The following is a 20,546-nucleotide window of genomic DNA, read 5'->3' on the forward strand; positions in this document are numbered from 1 at the left end:
TTTTTAAATTCATTATATTATAACTCTAAGAACTTTAGATATTTGTTTTTTATTGTCTTGAATTCTTGGTTCTCATAAAATTTCTCCTCAAGTTTAATCAACGTAAATGCATTTTTTTTATCTTTATCACAAACCTACCTCTTAAAAAAAAGAATCAATTTTTTTACTTTTTATCATAATCTTTCTAATATAAATTTATCATCTCTCGCCTATCTGAAAAAAATAAAATTTATATTCACAAATCACAATCATCACAATGCAAAACATAACAAAACTCATACCACTTTAATTAAATAAGCAACACCGTATGAATTCAAAACTTTTAAAAAAAATTACCATAGGCAGCAAAAAACACAAAATCTCTAAATTTCACAATTAAGGATTATAATAATATGGGGGAAATTATAACTAGGGTTCATACCAATTTCATAAAAGAATCCCTAAAATCATAATTAGGGTTTTATTAATTTGGGATCAACTTAATTTGGGATAAACATTCTAAAAAAAATCATAAATTTAACATACATAAATCATAATAAAATATTAACCTTGATCTGAGAGATCATGCAATAATGTATATTTCAATCTCAATTTATGTGTTTTTCAACCTCTATTTCCCAATCTATCTCTTTGTATTTATTTCTCTTCACACACTTTCATCATAATTTACATGGTGGAAAATCTTATGACGAAAAAAAAAAATCCTAATCTCTTTTATAAATCAATGTCTCCATTAAATTTTTTTATTTTATCTTTTATTATAATTTTTCATAATATAAACTTAATATAAATAATATATAAATATAATTTAAAAAATATATAAATATATATAAAAAAAATCAAAAAAAAAATGGGGGAGCCACGGCTCCCCCCTGTCACCACATAGGTCCGCCGGTGTGCACCTGATATGGTTTTTAAACTCTACAGAGTTTTAGACAAAAGGGTTTATTATCGAACCACTAAAAAGGTTAATCCCATCATGCCTCAGGCTCAATACGTTCCAAGGCTAGGATCTCTTGTTAATCAGACGACGACCATAGAAATAGAACTCCTAGAGAGAAGTCAAAGAACTCTAGAAAAGAGATTTCTAGAAAGATTATGTGTTTAAATATAATGAAAGTTTTTTATAACAATTCTATTTATAATAAAACCATTTAATATTAAAATAATCAAATCTTACTATTTTTAAATCAATGTCAATCTTAAAATATAATTTTCTAGAATTTTACACACACCAATTTTCTTACAACTAAAAAATTAAATAATATCCTTATTCATACCCAATAATAATTAATTTGAAAATTTTCATGAAAATAAAAACAAGTTAGAACAATTCTACTAGACGAGCAGAACTCCTAGAGAAAAATCATAGAAGTCTAGAAAATTGATTTCTAAAGGGATTGTGTATTTAAATGTAACAATACTCTTTTATAACAATTCTATTTATCCTAAAACTATTTAATATTAAAATAATCAAATTTTATTATTTTTAAATCACTATAATTCTTAAAATATATTTTCTAAAGTTTTACACACACCAATTTTTTTATGCAACTAAAAAAATTAAGTAATATCCATATTCATACTCAATAATAATTAATTTGAAAATTTTCATGAAAATAAAAATAGAACAATTTTATTATACGAGATTATCTCGTGTACATTTATCTACATGTTACTTTTCTTAGTAGCTCCATTTTGTCCTGTACAGTAGACATATTTCACTCCAAAAGGTGACTTTGAAAAGTCAATAACAGAGTCTTCTGTTTCTGTCTTTTGTTTTCCTCTATCAAGTAAGGAAGCATATGTAAATTGATTTGCACTTTCATTAATATTTAGCTTTAACATAATTAATTTTGTACTGATTATAGTTACTTTTTAAAATCATTAGGTAGTTTTCAAATAGTACAACTTCAATAAATAAGAGTCTAATAGTTTTTTAAACATCTTGTTTTTTCCTTTCCGGCACTGTTTTTAAACAGTTTACTTTTGCAGTACATAAATATTTACTTTTAACTTATTATTTTAATCACCATTAAATCATCTCACACTCATTTAAAAAAATTATAATTAAAAGATGAGTTAAAAATAAATAAAAAATAGTTAAAATATTATTATATATATAAAAAAATTCATTTACTTTACAAATATCCTTTCTAAAATATATAGCTTATGTAAGTATCTTGAAAATAATTTAAACCAAAGTTTGCTCCTAATAAACCCATAGTTAATAATTGGAATGCAAAAAACAACTAGTAAATATAACGTTTCAAAATATAATAAAATTAAAAAAAAAAGATTTAAAAAATATTTTTATATTTGTATTTTTTTTTATTATTTCAGTATTAATTAATTAATTTTTATAAAATATAAAACTATTGTATAAAAATATAATATTCAACAAATATGAAATTTCAAAATAATGTATTTTTTTAGTATCAAATATTTAAAAATAAACAATAACTATATAAATTTCATATCACGTTACCAAATAGTAATAGAATATAAATGAAAAAATTATATAAAACGTCACAATTTCATTACAACCAAAAAACTACCTCATATTTGAAGAAAAATAATTAACAAAAAAAAATATAAATTTATTTTCTACCACTAGTGCAGGAAGGGCTTTTGACAATGATTATTTTTGTCATTTTGCCCCGATTTTAGAAATATTAGCCAATTTTTAGACTTCGAATCTTCAAAATCGAGACATATCAGACCTTTTGGCACCGGTTTTCTAATAAACCGAGACATAAAAGTTGGAAAAAATTATAAAAGTGCCATCGTGCAATTTTATGCTTCAGTTAAGCGATAACTGAAACTTATAACGCAAGTTAAAAGGTCAAAATTGCACTAGTATACTAAGTTTTTGACAGTATATATATATATATATATATATATATATATATATATATATATATATATATATATATATATATATATTAAATTTTTTTTGAAAATATCAAAACAATATATTTTAAAATCCTATAAATAACACCTAAAACTCAAAAGATTCCAAATTCAAAACTGTGAAGGTTAAAGGTACTTGAATGTATAATAGAACATGTTTCTAATGGTTTTCAGAATTGTAAAAGTTCTTTTATATGCAAATCCTTCCATTTTCTTTTTAAATTTTATATATTAAGCAAAATTTAACTCGTTAATGTTTTGTTAAAAAAAATACACCACAAATGTATACTTTACGAGGCTTCTCGCTTCACAATATATCTAATAAGAATAACTTTTTTTATTTATTGAAGAAGCTATTATAAAAACGACATATTTTTTTAATTTTCATTTCTCCAAAATAATATAGAAAAATATCCTAAATTGTATTCACATATTATCTTTATAATTAAAAATAAGTATAGAATATGTTTGTACATAAATATAAATAAAAGGTAAAACAATAGTCATTACATTTATCCTTCGTATTCAAACATAAATGAATTATTTATCATTAGTCACATAAATATTAATTATATTTAAAATTGAATTCAATGCTTATAAAACTAGTGCAGTGATAATATTTACTTGAAAATATGTCTTAATATATATGAGTTTATAAATCTAAACTGCAATAGTATTGTCAGCCACGATAAACAAAAAATCGTTATGGTTTTAAGTAAAAAAATTATACACGACCACGTCTTACTTGTTGACTGATACCAATTGTGATTATCATTTTATAGATTAAGTTAAATACTATCAAATAAAACTGCATCTATAAATATTCAGATCACTCGATATGTAAATGAATTAAAACGTCATTTTCGAAATGAACCGGCGTATAAAATACTTCAAAACGAAAAAATGTTTTTTTGTGTCTTGTTTGAAAAACAAGGTGCAGCACTTTTTGACTGTGGGTTTATATTATGGTGGTTGGTTATTCTAAATTCTCAAGTGTCCGTCACCTCTACTTTTAAAAAAAGGGTTTTCTTTTTCTATGATGCATTTATTGTTTTTCTTTTCAAAACCTTTCCCTGAGTTCATATTTGATACACAATTTGTCATTCCTAATGGTCTGGGTTATTGTTTTGAAGTTGCTCATAGTCTATTTGTCACAGCTTGTGCTTATTGTTTCAGCTCAGAAAGAAAAGTGTCCACCATCTTTTGATTGTGGAATTCTTGGCCACATTCAGTTTCCTTTCACAACCACTGAGCAACAACACTGCGGCGTATTGGCTATACATGGCTGTCAACAACTTTCTCCTTCCGCTCCCAGAACTATCCAACTAGGCACCTCCCCATCAACCTCGTACTCTGTTCTAAGTGTAGAACCTCGTACCATATTTATCTCAGATGATAAGCAGCAACGTTATTTGAAAAACAAAAGTTGCAAAGCGTTCAGCAAGAATGTTACTCTTCCTCACACCTCTCCTTTAGCTTCTTTCAGCATCAAATATAATATCACCATCTTCAGATGCAATCACTCCATCAAACCCTCCCTTTCCAACGATTTTCATACATATTCGAACTGTTCTGAGTACGACATCTTCTATGGCCCTCCAAATACACTAACTCCTCCGCGTTTCCAGTGGCCCAGCTCTTTAGCACCATGCTCAACCATTCAGCTTGCTGTAGAAGCAAATTCTACCGACGACCCCTTTCAATTTCTAACAGATAGTATCGCTGTTGAAGTTCAGTTATCTGATCAATGTGAAAGGTGTCTTCGTCGTAGTAAAGGACGATGTTTACTTGACACCAAAAGAGAATTCTACTGCTCCGCAGGTATGCAAATTTTATTTTTTGGTTAAAGAATGCAGGGGAGGGAGGGATGTTTCAAGTTCTGGGATTGCCATAACCCTCAATAAAAGGTTTCAAAAAGACAAATGATTTTTCAATAAAGGAGTATAGAAAACATCAACTTCAATACTTGTTTTTTATTTAGTAGACACACGGTAGGGTACACAGAACTAGCCCATTCAAAGTTTTCTGGCTTATATATCCTAATTTGCGGAAACTTATCTTTATAAAGATTAATAACGCATTTCAATACATTTTTTTATTTATAAATAATTATATTATTAAAAATTTCAAAAGCCTCGTAATATAATTTTTTATTTATAAATAAAATTTAATCATTGTATATAGTTCAGATTTAGGATTTAAAGTTTAGAATTCACGTATATAATTTTGTTGTGAGATAATTAATCTTATTTATTTATCGTCTATACATACAAATACATATAGTGATGTGATACTAGGTTTTCTTTTAAGTTATGTTTTGACAAACTTTAATAACACTTTAATAGATGAAAAAAAATGTTTGATATAATTAAAAAAAAAGTAAAATAATTTAATATATATTAAAAAGAAAATTTTGTCAAACTTTCTTTAAAAAAAAATTATCAAATATCATCGCTTACCATACATTACTTTGGCTATGTACAGATCCTGACTTGAATTTGACCAGAAGACCAGAAGAATTCGCATCCCTAAAATTAAGTATTTTAAATCTTTTATTAGAAAACCTCTGTAATCCTAGTATTTTAAATACTTTAATAGACAAATAAAATAACAAAACAAATAATTTTTTATACGACTGCATACGAGTTCACCAATTCACGGACCAAATATCATACGGGATGGATTAAAAAATTTAGTCAGTATTTCTTATGCCGGTTAACCTAATCCTTTTTGCAAGTCATATATGAAAATATTAAAACAGGACAAACCGATATGTATTATCATTCTTTTATATATATATATATATATATATATATATATATATATATATATATATATATATATATATATATATATATATATATTCAAGTATAATGGTGTATTAAAAATTCATATTCGAAGATATTCACTTTTTTTTAATCACTTGTAAAATGAAATTTGTCGTAATTTTGAAGCCAAGACGAAAAGATTAATAAATTACCTTTGTATTTTCTTCTTGCATTATGTCGAATACATTTTTCTAAAGACCTATAAAAAGTCTATTGTCTGTTTTGACATGTTATATTTGCATTGAGAGCCTTAATATATTACACTAATTCTATGTAATTGTTGTTAAAATATTACAACATGCAGTTGCTCAGTAACCATTACAAAAATAGAAATACAATGCATATCCTAAAAGAACTTGAGAAGTATCACTGTAATTAAGTAAAAAAATGGGATGGGTGATCAACTTTATTTTAACTTGATCTCTGTTCTTAATTAATTGGTTCCTTTGATTTCTATTGCAGAGGGTAGGAATTTGGCATTGAAGTTGGGACTAGGTAACATTTCTTCGTTTCTTATACGTCAATTTGAGTTCCTTGTTTTTCATGTCTTATGTATTTTTTTTTCCACCCCTCATTGATTTCGTATTCATTTCTCATTTTAACTTTCCATGTCAATGCTCGAGGACAGGGTCATACACTACCGATTAGTCAAACAAACAGTTTCAAATTTCACATTTACACGTTCTACAAGATAATCTTAAACTAATGAGTTGTCCTTTTTGTGAGTTTCTAGGTATTGGAATGTCGTGTACTGTTATCATTGGGCTACTAATACTATGGTACAGCAAACCCAGATGTGTCTTTAATTTCTTTTCAAATCGAAACCCAGAAAGTACGTGTATCTATTTTGGGGTCCCTGTCTTCACTTATAAGGATCTTGTAATAGCAACAAAAAGTTTTGATTGTTCGAGAGAACTAGGAGAAGGAGGCTTTGGGATTGTTTACTATGGTATGTATGTATGTACAAAACCAACAACATCTTTCTGTGTACAAAATAATTCAATGGGTTTTCTTTCACTTTCTCTGTTCTCAAATATCTCTTTCTTTCATCTCTTTTTCAACAACTAGGAAAACTCCAGGATGGACGTGAAGTTGCTGTGAAGCGGCTATATGAGCACAACTATAGGAGAGTAGAACAGTTCATGAATGAAATCAAGATCCTCACACGCTTGCGCAACAAAAACTTAGTGTCTCTCTATGGCTGCACTTCACATGATAGCCGTGAACTACTGCTTGTGTATGAATACATTTCAAATGGAACTGTGGCCAGTCACCTCCATCGTCATGAATCAACGAGTCGTAGCTCTTTGCCGTGGCTTATCCGAATGAAAGTGGCCATTGAGACTGCTACTGCATTGGCCTATCTCCATGCCTCCGACATCATTCACCGTGATGTCAAAACCAGCAACATTCTGCTCGACAACACTTTTTGCGTTAAAGTTGCAGATTTTGGATTGTCGAGACTGTTCCCGGTTGATGTCACCCATGTTTCCACTGCTCCACAAGGCACCCCTGGCTATGTTGATCCGGAATATCACCGCTGCTACCAACTTACCAACAAGAGTGATGTGTATAGTTTTGGGGTTGTGCTTATGGAGCTAATATCATCTATGCCGGCAATTGATCTGAACCGCCATAAGGATGAAATAAACTTAGCAGATCTAGCCGTTAGGAAGATTCATAAAAATGCAATTGCTGATCTGGTGGATCCTTCCCTTGGTTTTGAGTCGAATGATGATGTTAAAAGACAAATCATTGCAGTAGCAGAATTGGCTTTTCAATGCTTGCAACAGGACAAAGACTTGAGACCCTCCATGGATGAGGTGTTGGAGGTTCTGAAAAGAATAGAAAGTGGGAAGGATGAAGAGCCATCATCACCATCTTCAGTAGATCACGATGACGTGAAATTGTTGATGAATATGAAGTTGCCACCTTCGCCAAGGGCTGTTACGGATAAATGGAACAGTCGCTCTACCAGTCCTAATGTCAGTGGTCAATAAATCTAACTTGCATTTTGTAACTTTCTTCCTTTCGCACTAAATATAAAACTTTTACAAACTAACTATATATCATCAGTTAAATTTTTTAGTTAACTTAATTAATAATATAAAACTTGTTTGTAGTTTAATAGCTTCCAGTGTGTCACAGAGTGTGAATCATTTCAAATAGAGCTGTTTACACGAAATGAAGTGGCCATAGAGACTAATTATTTTCTAAAATTATGTTGCTGGCAGGGTGTGAAGCAGAAAATTATCGCAGATATTCATCTGTGATAAATATTAAATTATTATCTCTATAGATAATAAACATGGATATTTAATTGTCCATTTTTTATAGATGAATACATGTATCATACTTTTATAAAACTGGATCATGCACGACAGACTCAATATGGTGTGCAACCCATGCTACAAAAACCTTGCAGCTCTATTACAAAACAACGATGTTTACGACTTTAAAGTAATTTGTAGGTTTCACTTTCTTATTCAGAGTATGCAGATAAAAAAACAAAATCATATACTTTTGAGACCTAATTTTTCTCTTAATTCCATTTGACTCTTTCTTTTTATTTTTAAGTTATTATATTTAATTGTGATGTTAAACTCAATATCGATTAATTGATAAATTCAACACCTGATTAATAATTATTGTAGAAATTACACAAAAAATAAATAATCGAATAATAAACATAAAAATAAGATATAGAATAAATAGAGAATTTTAAAAATAATAAAGACTCAAAAGAATACAAGAGGTAAAAATAATAATAAGAATAAAAAAGACAAAGTAAAATAAGAAACAGGAAAATTACATTCTTAAAAACTCAGACCGATAGAAACTAAATATAAATAAATTTTAAAATAAAATAATAATATTAAGTGTGAGTATAATTAAAATACAGTATCAAATATCAAGCACAAGCACCAATAGTAAAATCAAAATACAGTATCAAATTTCAAGCACAGGCACCAATAGTAAAGTAACCGATCTTTCAATAACGAGTAAAGATATTTTAAAATAAAAAAGACAAAACTAAATCTATTTAAGACAAAATTATATTTATCTGACATTAAAAATAATAATATTTTAATTATATTTATATTATTTTTAATTTCAAGTTATGATATATATATTATTATATTATTAAAAGGAGTGTTAAATGAACTTAAATTTAACCAGACTGCCAAACAAACTGTTTACTCAAAGATTCCAAGGAACATGTTTTCTGTGTTTCAACTTTGGAAGCTGGGGACCAGGCCCTGCTTCTTTACTCGTTTTTCGTGTCTACAGCAGATATGAAACGACTTGCCAATCGTGTGACACACTTGCGCGGCGAGGAATGAGTTATAAATTATGGGGTTTTTCTTCTCTGGGTTCAATCACAACCTTTTCTTTACCATCCTCTGAGGATGTTTCCTGTTTACATGTTCATTATGGTTTTCCTTGTGTGGGTTGGGAATGGAAATGGGCACAAGGGTGATTGTCCGATGTGGTTTGATTGTGGAAACCATGGGAAATTCGGTTACCCTTTCACCACGCTACAACGCCAAGATTGTGGCATATGGCCAATCCATGGTTGTGATGATCAGAATCCAAAGTCAGGGCAAGGGGTAACGTTAAAGATCGGATCAAGGTGGATTAGGGTTACAAATTTTGAGATGCAATGGACTGGTACTACTGTCTACTTCATTGATGATCATCTCAATAATCTCTTGCAATCCGATAGTTGTGAGACATTCAACCACAATATTTCACTCCCTGCCACCTCTCCCTTAGGTTACTTCACTATCAACAACAACATAACCCTTTTCAAGTGTAACCGCACCCGCCATGTTAAGACCCCCAGAACATTCCTCAAAAACACAAGCTGTGACTATGACATCTTCATTGGGCCTCCACACCCTGATGATGTGTCTCACAATTCTCTAGCTTCCTCCTGTTCAATGGTTCAGCTTCCCGTCAATGGCTATGCAGTCTCTGCAAATCCCTTTGCATTCTTAACTGCTGACATTCCCCTGCAGTTCCATCCGTCAGATGAGTGCATGCACTGTTTGGGTCGCAGAAGCCATTGTCGCCTCGACAACCAACGAAACCTTCATTGCGCCACAAGGTATTTCTAATATTTACCAAATTCATATATCTTTAAGTATGTGATCGATCTTTCCTATTATGCAGGAAGGATAAAAGTCCATCTTGGAAGCTAGGATTAATAATAGGTAATAAACATGATCTAATACTCCAGACTGCATCTTGCATGGCATAAAGTGTCATTGTTTTTCCTTTTTTAATATTTAACCCTCTTTGTTCTCCAATTTCGTCGCTAAAAAAACAATTTACTGTATTTAAAGGAATTGGCTTCCAAAATATTTTGCTGAACAATTTTTTTCATTGAGATGACATACCCTTCTATGATATATACTCTTATGCAACTATGGCAGGTATAGGTGCTGGACTATGCAATGTAATAACATTGGTGTTGATCCTCACATTACGGCGCTGCGAAGGTAAATATGGTGGTGCACTAGCTCTGTTCCGATCAAGACACGGTGCTGATCCTCACGACAATCCCGACTTAATGGCAGATAGGATCTTCTTTGGAGTACCCGTCTTCTCTTATAAGGAGCTTCAAGAAGCAACAAACAATTTTGACCGCAACAGAAAGCTAGGGGAGGGAGGATTCGGAAGCGTTTACTATGGTCGGTACCATATAAAATAGTTAATAATGAAATTTGATTCAGTTGTTAAATTAAAATGACAAAATAAAAATGCAGGTAAACTCGAAGATGGACGGGAAGTTGCAGTGAAATTCTTTTTCGAGAACAACTACAGGAGAGTGCAACAATTTATGAACGAAATTGAGATTCTCACTCACCTGCGACACAGGAACCTCGTCTCCCTCTACGGTTGCACTTCGCGTCACAGCCGTGAGTTACTGCTTGTGTACGAATACGTCCCAAACGGCACTCTTGCTTGCCATCTCAAGGGAAGGGACAAGTTGCTGACGTGGCCAATTCGGATGCAAATTGCGGTGGAGACCGCCACTGCCTTGGCTTATCTCCACGCTTCCGACATCATTCACCGCGACGTGAAAAGCAGCAACATTCTACTTGACACAAATTTTATGGTTAAGGTGGCCGATTTTGGGCTTTCGAGGTTGCTTCCGACCGATGCAAGCCACGTGTCAACGGGTCCGCAGGGGACTCCGGGGTACCTTGACCCTGAGTATTTCCAGCACTACAAGCTGACGGACAAGAGTGATGTATTTAGCTTTGGGGTTGTGGTGTCTGAGCTGATATCCTCGTTGCCTGCGGTTGATGCCGGCAGGGAAAGTGATGAGATCAACTTGGTGAGTCTTACCATAAAGAAGATTCAAAATGGGAAACTCAGTGAGTTGGTGTGCCAATCGCTTGGTTTTGAATCAGACGAAGAAGTGAGAAGGACGGTGAGTTCAGTGGCGGAATTGGCCTTCCTGTGTGTACAAGGAGACAGGCAATTAAGACCTTCCATGGATGAAGTTCTGGAAACACTGCAGAAAATTCAAACTGGGATTGGTGAGTGTGAAATGTAGGAAAAAGAGGGAAATGGTATTACTAAAAATTACTTTTATTCTTCAAAGAAATAAAAGACAGTATCAAATTAGTGTAAAAAAAAAAAGGAAACTTAATATGAAATTACCATTCTCTAATAACATTTTTTTTTTTGTCTATAAGAAACCACTGTTAGTAAACTATCTACATTGGGAAAGTTAAATTTGCATAGTGAATCTTTTATCCACTTATACCGGACACTTTATGTTTTTAAATTAACCGTTATAAGGAGAATTTTAGTTAACAATGTACAATGATATTATTACTTCTATCTTAATGTAAGTTATTATTAATGTACCAGTATTTTTTAAAAAATAATTAATGATTTTGTTCTGGTCAAGAAAAGTGCCAGATAATTCTTAACCAAAAACAAAAAGAAAGAAATATTTTTAACCATAGCTTAAGACTTGCTTAGGTCAAAAAATCTCTGTTTTTTGTTGTAGCGTTTCTTATTGAAATTTGGTGGAGTTGGGATCGAGTTTTACCGGACCCCACGGTGGGCGCCAATGTTCTGGTCAAGGGACAGAGATTTTTTGACCTAAGCAAGTCTTAAGCTATGGTTAAAAATATTTCTTTCTTTTTGTTTTTGGTTAAGAATTATCTGGCACTTTTCTTGACCAGAACAGATTTATATTAATGTACCTTCATTTTTTAAATTAATGTACCAGTATTAGTGTTGTGAGATCTAAAGTAAAAATGAAAGTAGTGATGTATCATCATCCTTAAAGGAAACTCAATTTTAAAATAAAAATGGTTGAGTTTCACAAAAAACTCGATTCATTAAAGAAGTAAAAACAAAATTTATGAACAATTTAGGAATTCAAGACATACATAAAACATAATTTTAAGGTTTAAATACCTTTTTCGTCTTCATTTTCGTAGTGTTTGTTGTGAATGGTCCTCATTTTTACCAAATGTTTAAACTGGTCCTCATTTTCGTAGTGTTTATTGTGGATGATTCTCATTTTTACCAAATGTTTAAAATGGTCATCATTTTCGCAATTCGAGTTTAATCTAGTCATTTTCTGTGACGCCATTTAAATCAGTAACGGAGCACTATACAGGTGGCACTGTTTGTATTACATTATATTGAGGTATATTACGTGTATTGTAGATATTTGAGGATAAATATGTGAGCTAGGGTTTATCGTTGAACCACCAACATTGCACGAATTGCTACAACACTGTTGCCTCCAACGATTACAACCAGAGGTAAAGGAAGATTGGACCGTGACATGGGATTGCAGGAAGAAAAAGATTGCAACAACACAAATTGGGAATGGAGGAAAAAGATTGCAGCAACTGACCAACTGCCAAACAATTCATTTTCAAAACCCTAGCTCACCTATTTATCTCCAAATATCTAATTACCACACTTGTACAGTACACGTAATACACCCGAGTATAATGTAATACAAATAGTACAAATAGTGCCACTTGTACAGTGCTCCGTTACTGATTTAAATGACGTCACAAAAAAAAACTAAATTAAACACGAATTGTGAAAATGATGACCATTTTAAACATTTGGTAAAAATGAGGACCATATGCAACAAACACTGCGAAAATGAGGACCATTTTAAACATTTGGTAAAAATAAGGACCATCCATAACAAACACTATGAAAATGAGGACGAAAAAAGTATTTAAGCCTAATTTCAAAAAATAAAAAATAGACAGTTAACATGGATCAGCATTGACTTAGAGAGACTAAAAAAAATTTACACAAAATTTAGAAACTAAAAACATAATTTTAATTGAGAGTAGATTTAGATTTTGATGTAATAAATATTTCAATTTCTTTTATCGAGAATCGAATCAAAATTCAGTCATTTAAGAAATAATAATCTTAAAAATAAAATTATAATCTGACTTATACTAATTTTATTAGAAGTATTTAAGTATAATTATATTTTATGATACATGATATGTTGATATTTTAATTTGAATCACATACGTGTGTATGATGCTTTAAAATAGTTTATTAATTTTCAATTAAGTATCTTATATATAAAATAATAATATTAATTTATAATTTTTAATATTTATTATATATTTTTTAAAAAAGTTTATACATTTTTCGATATCCATATCTTATTATTTTCGTATTGTATTTGATACACCGTATGTATATTTTCTTCATAGATTATATCCTAAGTTCGAATTCTAATTAAAGATAAAATATTACAGCTACCTTTATTTCATTTTAATTTTAAATTACAAACTTTCTAACTTTGAACAATTTTTTTCTTGATAATAATTGAAATTATCATCTAAATAACTTTTAGTGGTCAACCGACCACTGGCATTTTAGTCTGGGACAACTTAGTTAAACAAATGACTTTTCGTTTTATCTGTAGAGGTGTGCTTTTCAAACTCAAATTTTGAGCGGAGACGAAAATGCTGACTATATCAGCCAATGGTTTTATTCTTTTTGAAACCGACAATAAAATTAAGTGTTGAAGACTTTGATCAAGAAAAGAAGAATTATTAAAAACAAAAATAAAAGCGAAACAGTTAGACTATTAATTGTTTTTTATTTACTACTTAAAATTAATAATAACTTTTTACAATTATTTATGACAATTAAGGAGTTCTTTTTGTCATCAGAATCATCTTTTATAATTCACACGTTTTTTAATGAAAGCATTAAACATCATTCATAAAAAATAGTAGAACAAGATAGCAATCATAACAAAAAATATATATAAAAGTTATATAAATATTTAATAAATTAAAAAATCAATATAAATTAAATTAAAAAAATCAAAATCAAAAAGAGAAGCTTAAAACTTAATTAAATCTTATCTATTACTAAAATTATTTAAATAAACACATATTACACGCTCCTTAACTTTTTAGTAAATTTTATTAGAAAAAATGTAGGGGGTTGTGACCGTATCAGACTATTTTCATTATTTTGTCAGAATTTGAAAAAAAAAAAGAATATCTGTAATGTTTGTGTTTGTTTGAATTTGTGTTTTTTTTGACGTATCTGGTGAGAGATGCAAGAGTAAATGCATTGGTTGAGTTGAGTGCATGTGTACCAAAGAGTTTGATTCGATTTTCACGCCGCGGCGTGTTGCGAGAAAGCGATCTTTTGAAAGTCAAATTCCAAGAAAGAACACTTCTACCTAGTCAAGAGTCTCAGCAACCGAGTTCGTCAGCGTGGATGTGAGTATTATGAGAATTTATCACATTTTTATGATCTTTAGGACTTTACGCATTTAATATTAAGTAACACGGAGATTAAACAGCAGAACAAAATCACCTCAATTCTTGGTCCCATTTACATTGATATTCGCAGTCAACTGGCGTATGAGTTGGTTTATAGAGGGGTGAAGAAGCAATATATAGAGGCATTCCATGGTTGTGGTGCTTCCATTGTATCATATGAAAATGAAAATGTACGATGTTTATGTAATCCTTTTGTTTTGTCATCTGACAGTGTTGCATCTCTCAGCTGGGAATGCAAATGAGCACACTTCTGATTGTCCGGACTCATTTGATTGCGGAAGTTTGGGGAATATTTCCTTTCCCTTCACCACCTCTGAACACCCCAATTGTGGTGCTTTGGCAATCCAAGGCTGTAATAATCCTAACCAAACAGCACTGAAGCAAGTCCGGTTGAGCAGTGGAGGAAAACTTTTACAAGTTACAAACATTGTTGGTGGTTGGAGATGGAAAATTTCCATTATAGACAAGGATTACCGCAATCTTCTTGAAAATTCTAGTTGTAATGCCTTGAGCTATAATATCACCGTCCCTCCCTCCTCCCCTTTCGGTTGTTTTTACCTGGAAAACAATATAACCGCCCTCAATTGCAGCCACCACAAAAACCTCAACCTTTCAAATGATTTCATCAACTATACTGGATGTTCTCCCTTTGATTTTTACTTCGCCCCTTCATCCTCTGATCAGAACTACCTACGCTCTTTAACCTCTTCATGTTCAATGGTTCAACTTCCCGTCAGACAAGATTCCCAGTTCTTCAAAGACCCCTTTGGATTTTTAAATCCTCAAATTACCTTTCAATTCCAGTTTTCAAGTGCCTGTCGGCGGTGTCGGGAAAAATGGGGCAATTGCCGACTAGACAGCAACGCAAAATTATATTGCGCCATGAGGTAATACTCATGTCTCAACAAAATTTCTTCATTAATATTTACATATATAACCACATTTCTACAATTTCACACTTTTTATATCCCAACTGCTAAAAAGCAAGTTAACTCTGCATGTTTTTTCCCATCAACACAACAGTTAAAATTATGTAATTAATTTCTATTTGATTACTTCAATATTTGCGCTACTTGACTGTTTTATCGTAGAAATTTGCTTTACCATCTGATCGACATAGAACTAGCTCACTTCACTTCTGTCATCTAATCGGAACAACTGCTCTGCTTTAAATTATGCAGGAAAAGTGGAGCTTGGAATCGGAAGCTTCCGTTGATGCTAGGTAACTTACACAACTTGACATTCCCCTTCCAAATCTAAGTTTTCACTCCGAAGTTTACTATAAAACACGTTTTTCCATCCATAAAGTGAAAACTTAGGGAGAATCAATTTCTCAACAGCCAAACGTTGTCCCATGCGTATATGTTTTATGATTATGGCATATTCTCTTACAAGTTCTTTTAATATTTTATAGAGAAAATAAATTTAACATTTATAAAACATTCCAAAACTCGATACATGTTACAAAAAAGTTATAGTGTTTTAGAATTATTCACAATTTCATACTTTCCCTAGGCACCAAGTTTAACATTACATTCTAGTTTTCTCCAAGGAAACTGAAGTGACACAAATTTAACATAAGATCTGATAGGTAATTCACGTCCCCGTACAAAATTTTAGAAAGCCATATTGAGGATTTTTTCCCACAAGTTTCTTTAAATTAGATCAAATAGGATATTGATTTCGTCATCACTAAGTTTCTTTAAATTATTAATTAATACCTTAACCTAAATAATTAAAAGTATTTTCTTAAAATATATTATTAGTACACGTGACACTTTTTTATACAACTTTAATAAAAAAAAAACTTAATTAAGATTCAAGTTCATCTCGATATAAGTATTTTCAATTGAATCACTATTAAATTTTTAATCTATAGATTACTCAAAAAAATTCTATTTTTTAACCTAGTCTTTAATGATTATATTTTTTAAACGACTGACATGGTTTTTATTTTTGAGCTGTAATCTTACTTATTTATCTTCACTACTAAAAAGTGTACAAAGATTATAAAATTTGTTATTCAGATAAAATCATATTGTAACTAATATATTATAAGTCAAAATTATAAAATTATGAATACTTTTAATACACGTAATAAATTGAAAACATAAAAAATTATAAAAAACATACAACTTAATTGAATCTTTAATATATTATATTTAATATGTTATATCACAGACACATTAATTTGTCAACCATCTCAAAAGTATTTTAGAAATATTGAAGTAATTTTTGTCCCTCTCTCCCCGCAGTCTCCTCTCTGGTTCATTCAGTGGTTGACATTAAAAAGAAGACTTTAATTCGAGTCTCTGTTTGTTGTGAAACTAATTAACGTCGCAATCTTTGAAGGAATCGGTCTTGGACCATGGGTGATATTTGGGTTGTTCTTCACGTTACGCTACTTCAAACAGAAGTATGTTCAATCGAGAAACACTTATGGTGATTCCTTCCAAAATCCAGACACAGAGAGTGACATGATCTTCTTTGGGGTACCCATCTTCTCCTATAAGGAACTTCAAGAAGCAACTAACAATTTTGACTCCACTAGAAAGCTCGGAGATGGAGGCTTTGGCATTGTTTACCACGGTCAGCATACACTACACTACACTACACACCTCATTTCCACTGCAGCGATACAATCACTTTTCATCTTATTAATTCGCTTAAGCATTTGTCTATAAAAAACCAGGGACACTGAGAGATGGAAGGGAAGTTGCAATCAAACATCTATTTGAGCACAATTACAAGAGAGTGGAACAGTTTATGAATGAAATTGAGATCCTTACTCGCTTGCGCCACAGAAATCTTGTGTCCCTCTATGGCTGCACTTCACGTCACGGCCAGGAGCTGTTGCTTGTGTATGAATACATTCCAAATGGCACAGTTGCTAGCCATCTCCACGGTGAATTAGCAAGAGTTGGTTTGCTGACATGGCCTATTCGAATGCAAATTGCCATAGACACTGCTACTGCACTCTCCTATCTCCATTCTTCTAACATCATTCACCGTGATGTGAAGACCAATAACGTTCTACTTGACATTAATTTTTCCGTTAAGGTAGCAGATTTTGGGCTTTCAAGATTGTTCCCCAGTGATGTAAGTCACGTGTCCACAGCTCCACAGGGATCTCCGGGGTATCTTGATCCTGAATATTTTCAATGTTACAGGCTCACAGATAAGAGTGATGTGTATAGCTTTGGGGTTGTGCTAATGGAACTAATATCATCCATGCCAGCAGTTGATGCAGCCAGGGAAAGGGATGAAGTTAACTTAGCAATTTTTTTCATGAAGAGGATTCAAAAAGGAAAGCTTAGTGATCTTGTAGACCAATCCTTTGGGTTTGAGACAGACCAAGTAGTTAAAAGGATGGTGACTTCAGTGGCAGAATTGGCCTTCCGGTGTGTGCAGGGAGACAATGAATTAAGGCCTTCTATGGACCAAGTTCTGGAAGCCCTCCAGAAAATCCAAAATGGGAATTATGAGTCTGAGAATCCAGAGAAAGGAGATCATGCTGGTAATGTTATCTCGTCTATCTCCAGGGAAGAAGTGCAACCACCACCTTCAGCTTCACGGAGTTCGGGTCAAATTGAAATTTTGATGAGTAATAAGCTTTCTTCGCCAAGGTCCTTCATTGAGAAATGGGAAAGGGAATCTACCACTCCCAATGTCAGTAGTTAACCACTTTCCGTCTAATAATAGCAACAGTTTTTCACGTTTTGGAAAAAATTAAGAATATATTACCGAGCCTTTTTTGTACTCTCGATGCTCCTAGTTCCATTACACTAATGATTGATTCCGAATTTCAAAGAGACAAGGACTGCGGAAAAAAAAGTAAAGAAAAATCGAAGGGAGAAGAAAAATTCTGTAATCTACGTCACATAATTCGCTATTTATCAGTCAAATCAATGTAACTATTTGTTAGTAACGCGCGTGACGTTGTACTGTAGTACATTTGTTCTTTGTTTCTGTGGAGGGTACATTTGTTCTTAAAGGTCGCGAGATCCGGTTGGTGCAACAATTTCGTTTTATTTTATTGAAAAGAAAAAAAACGAGATCGGAAAATGGTTGGCCTACTTGCGATTCCATTTCCATGGTCCTGGCATCGGTCATAGTGCTTTTTAGTCCAAAGTATCAAAGGAAGAGTTAAAGAGAAATAATGAATGTGTGTGGAAGAAAAGATACAACCATTCCCAAAATAGATCCCATGCTTGTTAGGAGCAATCAATCACCTTTGTCCCCTCACAATTATCAATATTCAAATTCAAACTCACTTTAACCCTCTTTTAATAGAGCAGAGAACAGAGTGAGGAAGCGTGGAGAAATAACTCAATACATGGCTGCATTGCAGAAGTTCAGACTGTTTGCAACGCCGTGTGGAGTGGGGCAAAGCCCGACCCAAAGCCCAAGGACGAGCCCGTTGGTTCAGTTCCGGCGGCCCAAAACTTCCCTGCGTAGTCTTCTTAGCCTGAACCGGTCACCTCGGCGGGCCGTGGAGAAGGATTCCATGCGGAGACACTCCCTGAAGGACCTCTTTGTGTCCTCGCCGCCACGAGAGGAGCACGTGCACGATCACGATCACGAAACTACTCCAATGTTGGCTTCCGTTGCGGCCCCGCATTCTTGGAGTAGCGAACCCGGTTCAACGAACTCGCCTTGGACCGGTTTTCGTTGCAGGTCGTTGTTGAAAAGGAAATATTGGCGTCCTCTCCTCCTCACCATTCCCGAATGATCTGATCTATTCAACCAATTTCATCGTACCACTCACTTCCCTTTTGCCCCATATCAAAGTTTTGCTTCTCTATTTAAGACTCCTTAAATATAATTTCATTTTATCTTGGTTATGGTATTCACTCTTTTGTGATATGAGAAATCATTTACATTGTCACTTCACGTGTATCGGTCTCTTAGATTGAAATGGATGTTAATAAATTAAAATTTTTTGTCTCGATTTAACGTACTGAAATATTCTTGTGTTGTGAGAGGAGAAGCTGTTCATTTTTAGCACAAAAAAAAATAAACCAAAACGGCAAAGTAAGGTTAGATTTGGGTAAAGAGAAGCGTGAGACACGTTATGAGTTGGGAGAGAACAATGTTGCTTTCTTAAAGCACCAACAGTCAATGTCCATGTAAGACAAGGCATGCTTTTGTAACAAACAAAAACAATGCTTTTTTTTCTTGCATTGAAAAAACATTAGTTGGGATTAAGATTCGAGGTCATCTTCTTCTTCTAACTAATAGGTCTTCGTTCTTTTTCTACTTCTTCCCTCTTACAAGGTCTTCTTCTATATAAAATCTTTTTCTTCATAAAAAAAATATATATTAAAAAAATATTAAATTATTAAATTTTCATAACAAATAATTACATAATTAAATAAATTTATAATTTTTATTTTGTAAGTGATTTCATTTATTGTGGGTAATTATTTAAATTAAAAAAAAAAGTATTTAAGAGATTAAATAGAAATAATTTGTGTCATCAAAGAATTAGTTTTTAAAGAAATATTTTTCTCTAATGCAATATGTCGTAGAACCATTAATTTTTCATGTCTATGCTCTTCTTGATCTGTTTTAACAAAGAACTTTGCCAAATAAGCACTGGTGAATCTCAAAAAACTGGTATCAGTGTTGCCACTTACATCCTACTGAAGGTATAGTCGCATTAATCGCTAGTGTAAGCTTGTATGTTAAACAAAATCAATACAACATAATGGAATCATCTTATTATCATCCATATCAAATTTTAATCTATTTTCTTTTTATCAATTTCATTGTTATGTTGTTGCACCTATAAAAGAACACACTAAAACAATTTTATGTAGCAACATTTAACAATCATTAAAGGGTTCGTCCCGGCCAAGACGACAGTCGAGATGGTCCAATCCGTGTCCACGGCTGAAACTGTTAGTCTTGGGTTCATTGTTGAGACAAATGGACTAACACTCGTGATAGTTTGGTCTAAACTTACGAACAAGACTTG

General features: G+C 32.1%; 4 protein-coding genes across 4 annotated transcripts; all 4 read left to right on the plus strand.

Moving 5' to 3' along the window:
• The first annotated feature begins 3,923 nt into the window (after window positions 1-3,923).
• Window positions 3,924-7,803, plus strand: LOC114192056 (LEAF RUST 10 DISEASE-RESISTANCE LOCUS RECEPTOR-LIKE PROTEIN KINASE-like 1.1). Its single transcript, XM_028081611.2, has 4 exons — window positions 3,924-4,734; window positions 6,204-6,236; window positions 6,475-6,690; window positions 6,810-7,803. Exons 1-4 carry the CDS (start codon window positions 4,023-4,025, stop codon window positions 7,739-7,741), a joined length of 1,893 nt encoding a protein of 630 aa, XP_027937412.1. The 5' UTR covers window positions 3,924-4,022; the 3' UTR covers window positions 7,742-7,803.
• Window positions 7,804-9,029: 1,226 nt separating this feature from the next.
• On the plus strand, window positions 9,030-11,588 carry LOC114192058 (LEAF RUST 10 DISEASE-RESISTANCE LOCUS RECEPTOR-LIKE PROTEIN KINASE-like 1.1). The gene is made up of 4 exons (XM_028081614.2): window positions 9,030-9,852; window positions 9,918-9,958; window positions 10,181-10,438; window positions 10,514-11,588. The coding sequence occupies exons 1-4, from the start codon at window positions 9,152-9,154 to the stop codon at window positions 11,308-11,310; spliced, it is 1,797 nt and encodes a 598-aa protein (XP_027937415.1). The 5' UTR covers window positions 9,030-9,151; the 3' UTR covers window positions 11,311-11,588.
• Window positions 11,589-14,607: 3,019 nt separating this feature from the next.
• LOC114192053 (LEAF RUST 10 DISEASE-RESISTANCE LOCUS RECEPTOR-LIKE PROTEIN KINASE-like 1.1) lies at window positions 14,608-18,518 on the plus strand. The gene is made up of 4 exons (XM_028081608.2): window positions 14,608-15,453; window positions 15,748-15,788; window positions 16,919-17,155; window positions 17,259-18,518. The coding sequence occupies exons 1-4, from the start codon at window positions 14,696-14,698 to the stop codon at window positions 18,245-18,247; spliced, it is 2,025 nt and encodes a 674-aa protein (XP_027937409.1). The 5' UTR covers window positions 14,608-14,695; the 3' UTR covers window positions 18,248-18,518.
• Window positions 18,519-18,902: 384 nt separating this feature from the next.
• On the plus strand, window positions 18,903-19,298 carry LOC114192062 (uncharacterized). The gene has a single exon (XM_028081632.2). The coding sequence runs from the start codon at window positions 18,903-18,905 to the stop codon at window positions 19,296-19,298; it is 396 nt and encodes a 131-aa protein (XP_027937433.1).
• Window positions 19,299-20,546: the final 1,248 nt, after the last annotated feature.

This window comes from Vigna unguiculata, chromosome 7 (assembly GCF_037176805.1).
Source record: "Vigna unguiculata cultivar grain cowpea cultivar isolate G323 ecotype 2 chromosome 7, ASM3717680v1, whole genome shotgun sequence".
Classification (NCBI taxonomy): domain Eukaryota; kingdom Viridiplantae; phylum Streptophyta; class Magnoliopsida; order Fabales; family Fabaceae; genus Vigna; species Vigna unguiculata.

What these genes read in the sequence shown, in the direction of transcription:
- LOC114192056 (XM_028081611.2), top strand. Translation starts at nt 4,023, where the DNA reads ATGGTCTGGGTTATTGTTTTGAAGTTGCTCATAGTCTATTTGTCACAG. An exon ending in AGAATTCTACTGCTCCGCAG is followed by an intron (nt 4,735 to 6,203) that starts GTATGCAAATTT and finishes TTTCTATTGCAG; the next exon opens with AGGGTAGGAATTTGGCATTG. An exon ending in GGCATTGAAGTTGGGACTAG is followed by an intron (nt 6,237 to 6,474) that starts GTAACATTTCTT and finishes GTGAGTTTCTAG; the next exon opens with GTATTGGAATGTCGTGTACT.
- LOC114192058 (XM_028081614.2), top strand. Translation starts at nt 9,152, where the DNA reads ATGTTTCCTGTTTACATGTTCATTATGGTTTTCCTTGTGTGGGTTGGG. An exon ending in GAAGCTAGGATTAATAATAG is followed by an intron (nt 9,959 to 10,180) that starts GTAATAAACATG and finishes CAACTATGGCAG; the next exon opens with GTATAGGTGCTGGACTATGC. An exon ending in ATTCGGAAGCGTTTACTATG is followed by an intron (nt 10,439 to 10,513) that starts GTCGGTACCATA and finishes ATAAAAATGCAG; the next exon opens with GTAAACTCGAAGATGGACGG.
- LOC114192053 (XM_028081608.2), top strand. Translation starts at nt 14,696, where the DNA reads ATGGTTGTGGTGCTTCCATTGTATCATATGAAAATGAAAATGTACGAT. An exon ending in GAAGCTTCCGTTGATGCTAG is followed by an intron (nt 15,789 to 16,918) that starts GTAACTTACACA and finishes CAATCTTTGAAG; the next exon opens with GAATCGGTCTTGGACCATGG. An exon ending in CTTTGGCATTGTTTACCACG is followed by an intron (nt 17,156 to 17,258) that starts GTCAGCATACAC and finishes ATAAAAAACCAG; the next exon opens with GGACACTGAGAGATGGAAGG.
- LOC114192062 (XM_028081632.2), top strand. Translation starts at nt 18,903, where the DNA reads ATGGCTGCATTGCAGAAGTTCAGACTGTTTGCAACGCCGTGTGGAGTG.